The 14162-nt window shown below is 41.5% G+C and overlaps 1 protein-coding gene across 7 annotated transcripts in view; it reads left to right on the top strand.

The window, feature by feature from the left end:
• Positions 1-14162, top strand: part of BRSK2 (BR serine/threonine kinase 2) — a 585161-nt gene that overhangs the window by 282130 nt on the left and 288869 nt on the right. For all 7 annotated transcript variants that reach the window (XM_070765086.1, XM_070765110.1, XM_070765119.1 and 4 more), the window contains exon 2: positions 10519-10613. In XM_070765086.1, coding sequence (XP_070621187.1) covers positions 10519-10613 — 95 coding nt within the window. The remainder of the gene's footprint in view (positions 1-10518; positions 10614-14162) is intronic.

Genomic DNA, 14162 nt, shown 5'->3' with positions numbered 1-14162 from the left:
TGGTTGCCGATCAGTTTTCGGTCACAATTCAAAGTGTTGGTCATCACCTATAAAGCCCTTCATGGCACCGGACCAGGGTACCTACGAGACCGCCTTCTGCTGCACGAATCCCAGCGACCGGTTAGGTCCCACAGAGTTGGTCTCCTCCGGGTCCCGTCAACTAAACAATGTCGTTTGGCAGGACCCAGGGGAAGAGCCTTCTCTGTGGTGGCTCCGACCCTCTGGAATCAGCTCACTCCAGAGATTAGAACTGCCCCCACCCTCCTTGCCTTTTGTAAACTCCTTAAAACCCACCTCTGTCATCAAACGTGGGGGAACTGAAACATCTCCCCCTGCCTATGTAGTTTTTTGTGTATGATATGACTGTATGTATGTTTTTATATATTGGGGTTTATTGTTTTTAGACGTTTTAAATTTATTATTGTTATTTTACATTCTAACTATTAGATTTGTCATTATATATTGTTTTTACCATTGCTGTAAGCCGCCTCGAGTCTACGGAGAGGGGTGGCATACAAATCTAATAAATAATAATAAATAATAATAATTTCTTATCCTTAACTTCCAATCACACATGGCCAATAAAATTCTATTCTATTCTATTCTATCTTGGGAATTGTTCCAACAGTTATGAGCTATAGAAGACTTCTCTCCCCATCTCTTATTTATATTTATAGAAATATACATACTGTCAAACAAACTCATATAAAACTGTCAGAAAGCTATTCCAGAGGTTTTATATAACCAGAGATCCAAAACCACTCTTATATACTGTATATACATTTTTGAAAAATAGTTTCACTTGATGCGTGGTGTTGGTGATCCAAAAAATGTGAGGAGGACATGAGTTTGCATGTGATGTACAATATAGGAATTAATTGATATGACTGTTGGGAATAAAAAGAAAAAAATGTGATGTATTAGTCTATCTTTCAGCATTAACCTGCAGAATGTGAGACAGCTCTTCATGTTGAAAGATTATGTCTCTTCTTCAATGCATTTACACAGCAAACAATAAAAGTTACAACTTTAAGCATGCCTGTTTTGCAGGAATAATTTCCATAAATGAATATGTAGGATCTGTTTATTAACTTCCAGAGTGTACTCCCTCCCAATAATGCCCTATATCTTTTTAAGTATCTATGTGTAGGCGTATTTACCATCTATAGAATTTGTCAGGGTGCCATTAACAGGTGCATCTCCTGAATATTTCCTCCTGCTCTTTTGTTCTTGAGCCAATCTTTCCTCTTCTGCTATCTTGGGGTTTATTTCTTTTGGTGGAAAAGACCCGAGAGCTTTCATCAGGTTTTCATTAAAAATGAAAAGATGATGTTAGCTTCACTTTGTCGTCCTGTCCTCCCCCACCCACCCCCACACTGCCTTTTCTTCCCTGACCTAAAATTATAAGCTCTGTTTCTAGTGAAGCTCAGTGCTTGAGATCAAAGGAAACTTGTCGACTGGGCTAATGTTGGCACAAGGGGGGCATAGATATTTTCTGTCCCAGACAACAGATGTTTCTACAAGTTTGCTGTTGGGTATGTGGGAGATGACAGGAGGAAATGCCATATAGATCATTGATTCAGGAGGTTTTTGGGGAGAAATAAAAACAAGACATTTAAGTTTTAATCAGAAGAAAGTACTGGTGTAGTTGATATGTAAAGAAAGTAAGAGTAAATTAATCAAAGTCACTCCTTTTCAAGTTTGACAACCTTAAAATATGTGGACAATGCTGCCTGGTTAAATCTGGGAGTTGAAGTCCACACACCTTAAAGTTACCAAGATTGAGAACCATTGAATGGACTTCCGGTTTCTCCTTTGGTTTCATCAGAAGCCAAATTGTGAGTTCCACAGCTGGCTCCAAATACTTGCAAGCCTGAGGGTCCCTGATTGGGACCCAAGCCCCCCCCCCCCCCCCCCGAGAGAGGGCAAAGTGAAAGGTGATGCCAGGAAGGTCTCCCCTCCCTTAACTGGAAAGTTCATAGCTGACAATATGGAGAAGAGGCTGCAAACATGGCTGCCACAAAGTCAAAGGAAAACCAGAAAGAGTAAGACCGAGCAGGAGGGAAAAGTGAGTGGTTTTTGATTTTGAATTGTTGCCTTTTTAAAAAAAATGATCCCCAAAAATACCAGGGGGGGGGGAAGAATGGTAGCTAAATGTTAGCGGTGGGACAAGCATACTAAAAAGCTGTTGTGGCCCATTTGCATCCTGTGCTACTACCAATGAGTCCAGAGGACCTAGTGGCAGTGGTGGCATGGTACAAGTGGCCTGTGTTCTTGGTACCAGAGCCTGAGAATGAAGAGGATGTTGTGTCAGAGGCGGAAGATAAACCAGGGCCTTCTGCATCTCCCAAGATGCACATGAGTGACTCAAGAGAAGAGGAGGAGCCTCTTGATGCTAGGATTTGCAGGGCTTCTAAGAGGCAAGAGTGGCTACTCAGGTGGAGGCTTCCATGTGAGTAGAACTACAGGCTAATTGGCCATGCCCTTAGCCTATTTAAGGCTCAGTCGTGCAGTGCTTCAGCCCAGAGGACAACCGCATTCTGTTTCAGAATCTTGCTTCAGTTCTTTGTCTTCGGCTTCTGATTTTAAAAACCAACATTCTTGCCTTCGCTAGTTAGGCTTACTGCCAACCTCAGTAAATTTCAGAGGGTGAGCTGCAGTCCTCAATTGCAACGGTTCGAGTGCCACCAAGAGTGCTTCATTCATCCCACTGATGGGGATCCCGAGCCATTGCAAAGGGGTGTTTCTACAAGGAAACAGATGTCCGATGCTCAGCCTCTTCAGCTGTGAGACGCACTTCAGATTCCAGGTGGCCCAAGGGCAGTGGACACCGCAGAAGCTTTACCAGAACATATATTGGTTGGAGCTCAAGGCAGCCCGCTTGTCCCTCAGGTCATTCCAGCAGGGGGCTTTGGGACACCATGTCCTTCTCCTAATGGGCAATGTAGCAGCCAAAGCCCACATCAGTTGGCAAGGGGGGACTAGATCAAAGTCCCTCATGAATGAAGTAGGGACATTGTGCCAGTGGGCAGAGGCGCATCTATTATAGAAACATAGAAACATAGAAGTCTGACGGCAGAAAAAGACCTCATGGTCCATCTAGTCTGCCCTTATACTATTTTCTGTATTTTATCTTAGGATGGATATATGTTTATCCCAGGCATGTTTAAATTCAGTTACTGTGGATTTATCTACCACAACTGCTGGAAGTTTGTTCCAAGGATCTACTACTCTTTCAGTAAAATAATATTTTCTCATGTTGCTTTTGATCTTTCCCCCAACTAACTTCAGATTGTGTCCCCTTGTTCTTGTGTTCACTTTCCTATTAAAAACACTTCCCTCCTGGACCTTATTTAACCCTTTAATATATTTAAATGTTTCGATCATGTCCCCCCTTTTCCTTCTGTCCTCCAGACTATACAGATTGAGTTCATTAAGTCTTTCCTGATACGTTTTATGCTTAAGACCTTCCACCATTCTTGTAGCCCGTCTTTGGACCCGTTCAATTTTGTCAATATCTTTTTGTAGGTGAGGTCTCCAGAACTGAACACAGTATTCCAAATGTGGTCTCACCATCATTCTATATAGTGGGATCATAATCTCCCTCTTCCTGCTTGTTATACCTCTAGCTATGCAGCCAAGCATCCTACTTGCTTTCCCTACCGCCTGACTGCACTGTTCACCCATTTTGAGACTGTCAGAAATCACTACCCCTAAATCCTTTTCTTTTGAAGTATTTGCCAACACTGAACTGCCAATACAATACTCAGATTGAGGATTCCTTTTCCCCAAGTGCATTATTTTACATTTGGAAACATTAAACTGCAGTTTCCATTGCTTAGACCATTTATCTAGTAAAGCTAAATCATTTACCATATTACAGACGCCTCCAGGAATATCAACCCTATTGCACACTTTAGAGTCATCGGCAAATAGGCAAACTTTCCCTACCAAATCTTCCCCTATGTCACTCACAAATATATTAAAAAGAATAGGACCCAGAACAGATCCTTGTGGCACACCGCTTGTAACCTGACTCTGCTCAGAATACTCGCCATTAACAATAACTCTCTGATGTCTACGCTTCAGCCAGCTGAAAATCCATTGAACTATCCAGGGATTAAGTCCAATCTTCACTAATTTATCTATCAGCTCTTTATGTGGAACCGTATCAAAGGCTTTGCTGAAGTCCAGGTAGGCAATATCCACGGCACCACCTTCATCCAACACCTTTGTGACATAGTCAAAGTAATCAATGAGATTAGTCTGACATGATTTGCCTTCAGTAAAGCCATGCTGATTTGGGTCTAATAAGTTATTGTTTTTTAGGTGCTGATTTATCCTCTTTTTGAGTAGAGTCTCCATCATTTTAACTACAACTGATGTCAAGCTAACTGGCCTGTAGTTACCAGCTTCTTCTCTACTGCCCTTCTTGTGAATAGGCACAACACTGGCCATTCTCCAATCCTCAGGAACTTCTCCTGTTAACAAGGATTGGTTAAACAAATCAGTCAGGGGGGTAGCAATGACAGATCTGAGTTCTTTAAGAACTCTGGGGTGGATGCCATCTGGACCCATTGCCTTATTTATCTTTAATCGTTCAAGTTCTTCTAAGACATCGGCTTCTAAGATCACTGGAGCTGAATCCGTACAGCTGGAAGCAATGCTATATCCCTCTATAGTATTATTTTGTAAGGTGTCTTTTTAGAAAACTGAACAGAAGTAGCTATTGAAATGGTCAGCGATCTCCTTATTCCCATTAATGCATGTATTATTCCCAGTACTAAGCTTCGTGATGCCGCAGTTTTTCTTCTTCTTATCATTAATATATCTGAAGAAGGTTTTATCCCCCTTCTTTACAGATTTGGCAATTTCTTCCTCTTTTGAGGCTTTAGCAGCATATATTATCTGTTTCGCCTCCTTCTGTCTCATTTTATATACCTCCCTATCAGCTATACTTCCAGACTCTTTATACCTCCTATAGGCAGCCTTTTTTTCATTGACTATAGCCCTTACATCATTGCTAAACCATAGCGGTTTCTTCTTCCTTTTACCTTTAGTTATTTGTCTTACATACAGTCCAGTGGCTTTTAAGATGGCCTTTTTTAATACAGTCCACTGGATGCTCGCTCCTGCCATTTTATCCCTCCCCTTTAATTCATTATCTAAATATTCTCCCATTGCATTAAAATTTGTTTTTCTGAAATCCAATACTTTGGTTGCATTATAGGATTGCTCACAATGAGTTTTTACATCAAACCACAAACATAGATGGTCACTGCAACCTAAATTTTCTCCCACCTTGACATCTGAAACCCAATTCCCATTCGTAAAAACTAAATCTAGAATATTCTCCCCTCTAGTTGGTGTCTTAACCAGCTGTGCCAGAGCTGCTCCTGTAAAGGCCTCTACTATATTCTTACTTTTGCATGTAAGGGCACTGGGGATATTCCAGTCAACATCAGGCATGTTGAAATCACCCATAACCACAATATCTCCCTTTACTGCCATTTGGGTAATTTCATCCACCATCTTGTTGTCATATTCCTCGGATTGCCCTGGAGGCCTATAGATCACCCCAATTCTAATGACAGAACCTTCTTTATTTTGCATGCAAATCCAGAGAGTCTCTAGATCTTGACACGTATTTTGAATTAGTGTTGTTTTTAGACTTTCTTTAATATAAATGGCTACTCCACCTCCCCTTCTCTCTATTCTATCCTTCCTATACAGTGTATATCCTGGTATGGATATTTCCCATTCATTAGAATCCTTAAACCATGTCTCAGTTATGGCAACCAGGTCCAAATTATCTCTAGATATTATGGCCATTAATTCACAGAGCTTGTTGCTCAAGCTTCGAGCATTTGTGCACATTACCCGAAGAACATTATTTTCGTTATTAGTTTGCCCCTTATCATCAACAACTACATCTATATTATTTGCAGCTCCCTTTTCATAAGCTTCCAAAAACTGCTTTATCCTCATTGGTCGGGGACAGAAATCACCCACATCAGTTACATCTCTGTCCCCTTTACCTAGTTTAAATGCCTGTCCAAAAAAGTTCTGAATTCCTCACCGAGCACCTGGGTACCTCTGTATGATGGATGCAAACCATCCCTCTTAAACAACTCCCTATTAGACCACCTACTGACATCATGACTTACATAGCCAAAACCTTCAGCTTTACACCACTGCCTTAACCACACATTAAACTCTCTGATACACGTTGTTTTATCCTCTTGGCCACAAACCGGTAACACCTCTGAGAAAGTCACTGAATCAGTTATTTTACCCAGCTCCACACTTAGACATTGAAAATCTCTTTTTACTACATTAACATTTCTCTGGGACAAATCATTTGTGCCAAGATGCACCACCACATCAACGTTATTACCTTTACTCACAGTCTTAACAATGTTTGTAATCCGCCTCCTGTCCCTGCTGGCAGTGGCCCCTGGGAGACACCTCAGCACCTTAACCACATCCTTGCTCTGTCCCAAATCAACACCTCTAACGGTCGAATCACCCACAAGAAAATGTGTCCTCTTTTTATTTCTACTAACTGTACTTGATGGTTTGGTGACATTTACGACAACTTCCCCTTTGAACATCCCCTCATTCTCTGCCTGAGGGACCTTGCTAATATCTCCAACATCCTTACTATTTAAATCCGCAAGAACACTATAGGAATTCGATACAGAGAGACCAAAATTGCTATGTTTTTGCTCAACTGCACGCAATCTTCCTGAACCGATCAGATCAGAGCACATCCTATCATCTAGACCTCAACAGCCAAGGAAATAGATAGGTTTTAATATCTTTCTGTGTGCTGGAAGAGAAGGGTGATCCTTTCAGAGAGTGGGTGGTATCCTGGATCCCATCAGTTGGCATTGTCTCAAAGAAGGGACCTGTCCACTTTGACAGAATGAGTGAGCAGGCAAACATTCTTCAGGACAGGTGGTGTGTGTGTGTCCCCCCTCCCAATTTTCCCACTTGATTTCTTCCTGCTTTGAGATTTATCATGACCTGGTCCTAAGAGCCAAGTTCTGGATGATGTGCACAGCTACCAGAATTTGAGTTCTGGGATTTCCCACGATTGACATTTGCTGTCTTTGCTAATTCAGCTCTAGCAAAAAATTGCCTACCTGTAGTGACAGCTTTGTAGGGAGGGTTGCAGTGATGAACAGAGTTACTGAGTGCTGCCTTTCTGGCCTTTCAAGCAATAGCATTAAAAAAAAATCTAACTCACTGCCAGCATTTCAAAGCATTCATGAGTGCCCCCTGCAGATGAGTCTTAGTTCTTTTCTGCTCACTGAATTAGTGCAGTTGTTATTCGAACAGCTGAAACTACACTGGACTGTGGAGAGGAAAAAAAAATCCCTGGCATTTATTCCTCTTTCTTCTTTGACATTATCTTCAAATTCTGGCTCTAATTCTCAAATTGCCTTAGTCAGCTACCTATCTAAAATAATAATCTTAATAATCCAAGGATTTTTTTAAAAAGAGAGATAATGGATATATTTTGAGGAATTTTTCTTAAAAGGTTTCCCTAGGATAGAATATCCATTTCTATTTTTGAGGAAACAAAAAAAAACCACATTTATTTGATAATTTTATTTGCCACCCATCTCACTATGGGGCTAGTCTGGGCAATGTACAACAAAAAATCAAAACATAACAATGGCAAAGGAATAAAACAATAAAAATAAACAATAGAAGTACAATAATATGACATTTTAAAAGGTGGGTGGAGGGGGAGCAGGAAGAACAGGAGAAAGGTATGTTCATCTAATTAGTCCAGTACCACTTCCAGTGAGATATTTCGCTATTGAATCCCCAGGTTAACTGGAAGAACCAGGTCCTTGTGGAAGGATAGGAGGGTGGGGGCAAACTTCACTCCAGGGGGCAGTATGTTCCAGAGGGCTGGCACTACCACATGGATCACATCAGTTGGAGTTCCTTGACCAATGGAATCTTCAGCAGGCTTCCTCTACCAGTATGTATAGGGTGGGTTTGTCCTAATGCAGTGTTTTTCAACCAGTGTGCTGCGGCACACTAGTGTGCCGTGAGACATGGTCAGGTGTGCCGCGAAGCTCAGAGAGAGAAAAAAAACACGAGAGAGAGAGAGAAAGAAAGCAAGAGAGAGAGAAAGAAAACAAGAGAGAGAGAAAGAGAGAGAGAGAGAGAGAGAGAGAACAAGAGAGAGAAAGAAAGAAAGGGAGAGCAAGAGAGAGAGAAAGAAAGAGAAAGAAAGAAAGAGAGAGAGAGAGAAAGAGAGGGAAGGTGGGAGAGAGAAAGACATAGAGGGAGGGAGGGAGAATGAGAGCAAAAAAGAGAGGAAGGTAGGAAGAGAGAAAGAGAGGGATGGAGAGAGAGAAAAAAGAAGGGAGAGAAAGAAGGAGGGAGAAAGAGAAATAGAGTGAAAGGGAGGAAGAGAGAAAAAAGTTTTGTCCAAACTTTTTTTAGCCCCCCCCCCCCCCCAACTTAATATGCCCCAGGGTTTTGTAAATGTAAAAAATGTGCCGTGGCTCAAAAAAGGTTGAAAATCACTGTCCTAATGGGACAAGATAGTTCATCAAGTAATCTAGACCTATGCCATGGAGGGCTTTAAAGGTCAACCAACACCTTGAACTGCACCCAGAAGCAAACTGTTAGCCAGTGCACCTGATGAACTTGGGTCATTCAACGGGTCCCAAAGATTTCTCTTGCTGCTGTATCAGTTGAAGCTTCTGAATGCATTTCAAGGGTAGCCATGTAAAGCACATTGCAGCAATCCAGGTGAGTAATCCATTTCAATGTTTATCCTGTGTTTTTGGAGAACACTGATTCAATGGAATATTTCAGGGTGGCGGCGGCAATGTAGACTAGTGTTTTATATCTCTAAATAGCTCCTCTGCATCTAGGTGCCCCGAATTAGCTAGGGCCATGATGGTGAACCTATGGCATTCATGCCATTTATCCTCTCTGCAGGCATGTGAGTTGTTGACCACCTCAGCTCCACTGTGCATGTGTGAGTGCTTCCTGCCAGCTGATTTTTTCGATCAAACAAGCTAATGCTTTCTCCTCACTTTTGGCGGCCTGTGCCTTCCCAGGTCTCTGGAATTTCCACCCCAGTGCTGTTGGGCATGCAAGGTTTTTCCCCTCTCCCAGCTCTGTTTGGGGAAAGAGGCATTCTCCCCTTCCCAGCTACATTTGGGGAAGGAAGGTTTTTTCCCTTCCCAGCTCTGTTGGGGAAAGAGCCCCCCCAGCTCTGTTTGGGAGTGGGAGGCTTTCTCTCCCAGCTCCATTTGCGGAAAGAGACTTCATCCTCTCCTTCCACCTCCGTTTGGGGAAAGAGGATTTTCTCCCCCCCTCCCCAGCTCTGTTTGGGGAAAGAGGCCTTTCCCCCATCCAAGTTCTGTTTGGGGGGGGGGTTCCGCTCTCCTACTGCTGTTTTGGGATATGAGGCCAAAACGGTGTGTGTGTGTGTGTGTGTGCGTACATGCGTGGTGGTTTGCGTGCACATGTGCAGGGAGTGGCATTGTATTTATGTGTCAGCACTCGCACACATGTGACAGTGTGTGCACACACTTTTGGCACCTGAGGGGGGGGAAAAGGTTCGCTATCACTGAGCTAGATTGTTCTTTTGAAAGACATCTGTAGGCTTAAAAGGATAAATACAATATGCTAAGACAGTGGCTTTCTTGCAAATTATAGATGATGTAAATAATTATGCAATTTTGTTGATAATTGGAGCTCTTGAAAACCAAGATTAAGAATGAGTTGATCCTCCCTACATAATTAAGCTTTACTTGTTGAATAAAAGTCCTGCCAGATTGAATTCAGTATGACTTGCTTTCAAATTAAGATGCACACCCTTACCTTTAATACACACTAGACATTTTGTTAGTTATTTCAATATTGTTACCTATTGCAAACTTCTATCATAGATCCGTGTTGGGAAACCTATGGCACGGGTGCCACAGGTGGCATGCGGAGCTATATCTGAGGGCATGCCCGAAGTCAGCTCCAGAACACATGTTTGCGCTGGTCAGTTGATCTTTGGCCTGCCGGAAGCAGGGGGAGGCCGTTTCCACTTTCTCCAGGCTTCAAGAAAGCCTCCTAAAGCCTGGAGAAGGTGAAAATGGCCTCCCCCTGCATTATGAGTGGGCACGCGCACCCTTTTGGCACCCGAGCAAAAAAAGGTTTGCCATCACTGTCACTGATTAAGAAAATGTGTGTAGATCCAAATACTGTAATTTAGACATTAGATAATATTCTGATTGATCTAGTTAGTAGATTAAGGAAAGCTGAATTGCATAAACTGTAGGAAAAGGTAAATGTGGCACTTACACTTTTGTTTCTGCTGGACAAATTTTAAACGTATCCATTATTGTACGAAGAAGTAGGGCCTATAAAATGTGTGTGTGTGTGTGTGTGTGTGTGTACTCAAGAGATGTGAATAAGATGGAGTTGTCAACAGCCATAGAAGTGAATATGCCTCTAACCAATGTTCTTTCTCTTTCACTTCTGCAGGACTTGTGAAGTTGGGAGTTCATTGCGTAACATGTCAAAAGGTCGCTATAAAAATTGTCAACAGGGAGAAGCTCAGTGAATCGGTGCTAATGAAGGTAATTTTCCAAAGGGAAATCTGGAAAAAAAGAGCAGCAGTTGGCTCAGTGATTTTTGTTCTTTGCAAAATTAATAACTTTAATTAAATTTAACAAACATTCTTGTCAGTGCTAACACTGTGCATTGCATAATAATGCCTCTACAGAGAGGAGATAGCAAACTGAAATGTAAAAGGATAATGTATTTCTCTGGTTTGATTAAGACCAAAAAATAACATCTAGTCTTCCCACAATAATTGACTGTGAAAATATTAGTTATAAAGTTATCCTTTATTGCAGGAGCAGATTCCTTTCCCTTGCTTTAGAGATCTGAAATTAGATGTTTGATTAGCCAGAGACTTTGACTTTGGGACGAACTGGTTAGATCACTCCCTGTTAACTTTAGATTTTAGCCCTCACCCATTGGGGGGAAGAGAGACTTGGTTGTTTAACCTGCTGTAGGTGACTGGTAGACCCCATTGAATTTCAAACAGAGAGTTGTCTCATGCTGCTATATGGTTCAACTAAGGCCTTAACGTGTTTCCCTGAAAATAAGACCCTGACTTATATTTTTTTAATCCTGAAATAAGCGTTTGGCCTTATTTTCGGGAAGATATTATTATTTTGGGGCGTGTGGAGAAAGAGAGGGCTCTTCTTGCCATCTTACCTGATTTCCAACTCTGTCTCCCTAACCCTAACCAGAGGAAATAGCAGAGACCAGCTCCACGTGCATTTAAATATTTTTGGAGAGGGCTTACTTTTGGAGGAGAGTTTATTTTTGGGGAGGATTTATTATCTGAGGAGGTCTTATTTGGGAGAAATGGTAGACTCTTCTTGGAATGTGAGTGTGACTATGGCTTTGGCTCAAATTGCTACATGTTTAGAGGAGGCCTCTTGGTCTTCAGAGGAATTCTGGGGAATGAAATAATAGATGAGATCAAAGAGCTCTATTAGTGGAAAACAAAGAGTGAATCCAACCAAGTATACAGGTAAACATCCTCAAAGATTATATTGTGGTAGTAAGAGTAGCAAAAAAGTATTACTGGTATATTTCAGTTCTTGTTTTATTATAAATTTCCAAAAGGCATACCTCTTTAGGGTGACCCAGTCTTTTCTAAGTAAAGATGATTCAAGGTTTTATAGGACCCCTTGGAGAATTGTCCTAAACATTTGTTGAGTCATTTGCATGTGCTTTGAATTGGATCTTTTCTGTGCAATTCCCATAGAGTTAAGTTATGCTTAGTTAACAAGGAAAGATTAATCCTGTTGGTCTTAATGAAATGGACAGGATCCTGATCTTTTGTTTTTGACCCATCTCCCTCCTGGTTGCTCAAGGCTTCCCAGGAGATGACAGGTGATTGGATCCTTGCAATGGTGACTGCTTCTGGAGAAAGCAGTCCTGGCCCTTCTCGAACATGGTATATTGGCTTAGGGAGATTGGAAATGGGAGGCACCATTTTTTGATAGGTGTCATTACTTTGCTGATAGTTGTATATCTGTCAACAGCTCAAGATTCCCCCCACTGTCTAGTGTCTGTACAATCTGGATGGGGAAAAACAGACTTTGCTTTGACCCTGTCAAGAACAAGTAGCTGTGGCTTGAGAGCTTCTTGGATCTGGAGATTTTCCATCCTTTATTCTGCATAGGGTACCACACATTCACAATTGATAAACAACTAATGTCCTCACAGTATAGGTTTAAGGAGCCAATGTTTGTCATTTGCCATTTACAAATGTTATTTGTAAATGTTCATTATATTTATTATTTATTATTATTATTTGTTATTTAGATTTCTATGCTACCCTTCTCAACCGACTCAGGGCAGGATACAGCATAATAAATACAATACAATACATGCATAGAAATCTAATTATTTTAAAAATATTACAAAACTAACAAAATGCTAAAGAAAACCCTATCTATCTCAACACAGTCATCCACATTCATCCAGTCCAATCACTCCCAGCATTATCCAGAATCAATCTCACCTCTCACAGCCCCCATGCCCACCAGCAGAGATAGGTCTTCAAAGCTTTGCAAAAGACCAGGAGGGAGAGGCTGGTATATATCTCTAAAGGGAGTTCAGAGCCTGCTATTGGATTGAAAGACTCTGCTCAGGATCACTCACATCTTAGTCACAACTCGGTTGGACTATTGCAGTGTGATTACATAAAATAATCCTTGAAGATTAATGAGCCGGGGTGGCGCAGCAGGTAGAGTGCTGTACTGCAGGCCACTGAAGCTGACTTGTAGATCTGAAGGTCAGCGGTTCAAATCTCATCACCGGCTCAAGGTTGACTCAGCCTTCCATCCTTCCAAGGTGGCTAAAATGAGGACCCGGATTGTGGGAGCAATAGCCTTGCTCTGTTAAAAAAAGTGCTATTGCTAACATGTTGTAAGCCGCCCTGAGTCTAAGGAGAAGGGCGGCATAAAAATCGAATGAATGAATAAATAAATAAACAAACAAACAAATAAATAAATAAATATAAAAAGTTGCAGCTAGTTCAGAATGCAGCTTCAGTAGACTTTCAAGTGCAATTCAAGATGCTAGCTATCACCTATAAAGCCTACATGGCACAGGCGCAGATTCTTTGTAGGTCTCTCTCTAGTTGATTCCGCTTGTCCCATCAGATCAAGTTAGGCATGCTCTGAATCCTTTCTCTGAAACAATGACCTCTATCAGGAACCTGGAGACATGCCTTCTTTGTCACAATGCCTGCACTATGGAACAGCATCCTGCTGGCATGAACCTAATCTCTTAGCCTGACCTTGAAAAACCTCAGGCGTTAGGCCAGATATCTGTTGAGCCCTGTGTGTGAGGTTGGTGTTATTTCTTTTCAGACAAACTACTATTATTATTATTTATTATTATTTATTAGATTCGTATGCCGCCCCTCTCCGAAGACTAGAAGCCTCTGTTGCACTGTATTGTTTATATGTGTGTAATTAATTTGTTTTTCACAATTGAATCCAAAGCATTACCCAGCTTAAAATGTAGGATATCCATGGGCTTCAGTGTCATTTAGTGCAGGGGTGACAAACCGGCTTGCATTGCGATATATCATGATGTTTTTTGTATTGTGATATATCATGATGTTTTTTGCATTTTGGAGCCAGGATGGGCGTGGCCTGCAGGGGCCATATCTGGCCTGCAGGGCACCAGTTTGACAGGCCCGAAGGAGATGCATTCTATTAGCATCATAAGACATTTCTCTCATCCTAAGATCCAGGCACGTCCGAAATCAGGGCCTAATCAAACACACATACAACTAACCTGTGTGCAATGTTCCCTCTAATTTTTTTTCGGTGTGGGCGGAAAAGCGACAGTCCCTTTGGGACTGGGCGGCATAGAGGTATAAATAAAGAAAGAAAGAAACAAACAAACAAACAAATAAACAAATAAGTAAATACATACATACATACATACATACATACATACATACATACATACATACATACATACATACAGACATACATAACCCCCTCATATATACAATCCCATGTAACATCCCCTTATAAATACAGTCAATCATCAATCATCCCTCCTGAAATGTATACCACTGTCTCATT

Source organism: Erythrolamprus reginae, chromosome 1 (genome assembly GCF_031021105.1).
Source record: "Erythrolamprus reginae isolate rEryReg1 chromosome 1, rEryReg1.hap1, whole genome shotgun sequence".
Classification (NCBI taxonomy): Eukaryota; Metazoa; Chordata; class Lepidosauria; order Squamata; family Dipsadidae; genus Erythrolamprus; species Erythrolamprus reginae.
The sequence above is the reverse complement of the archived record's forward strand: the minus strand, read 5'-3'. Positions and strand labels throughout refer to the sequence as shown.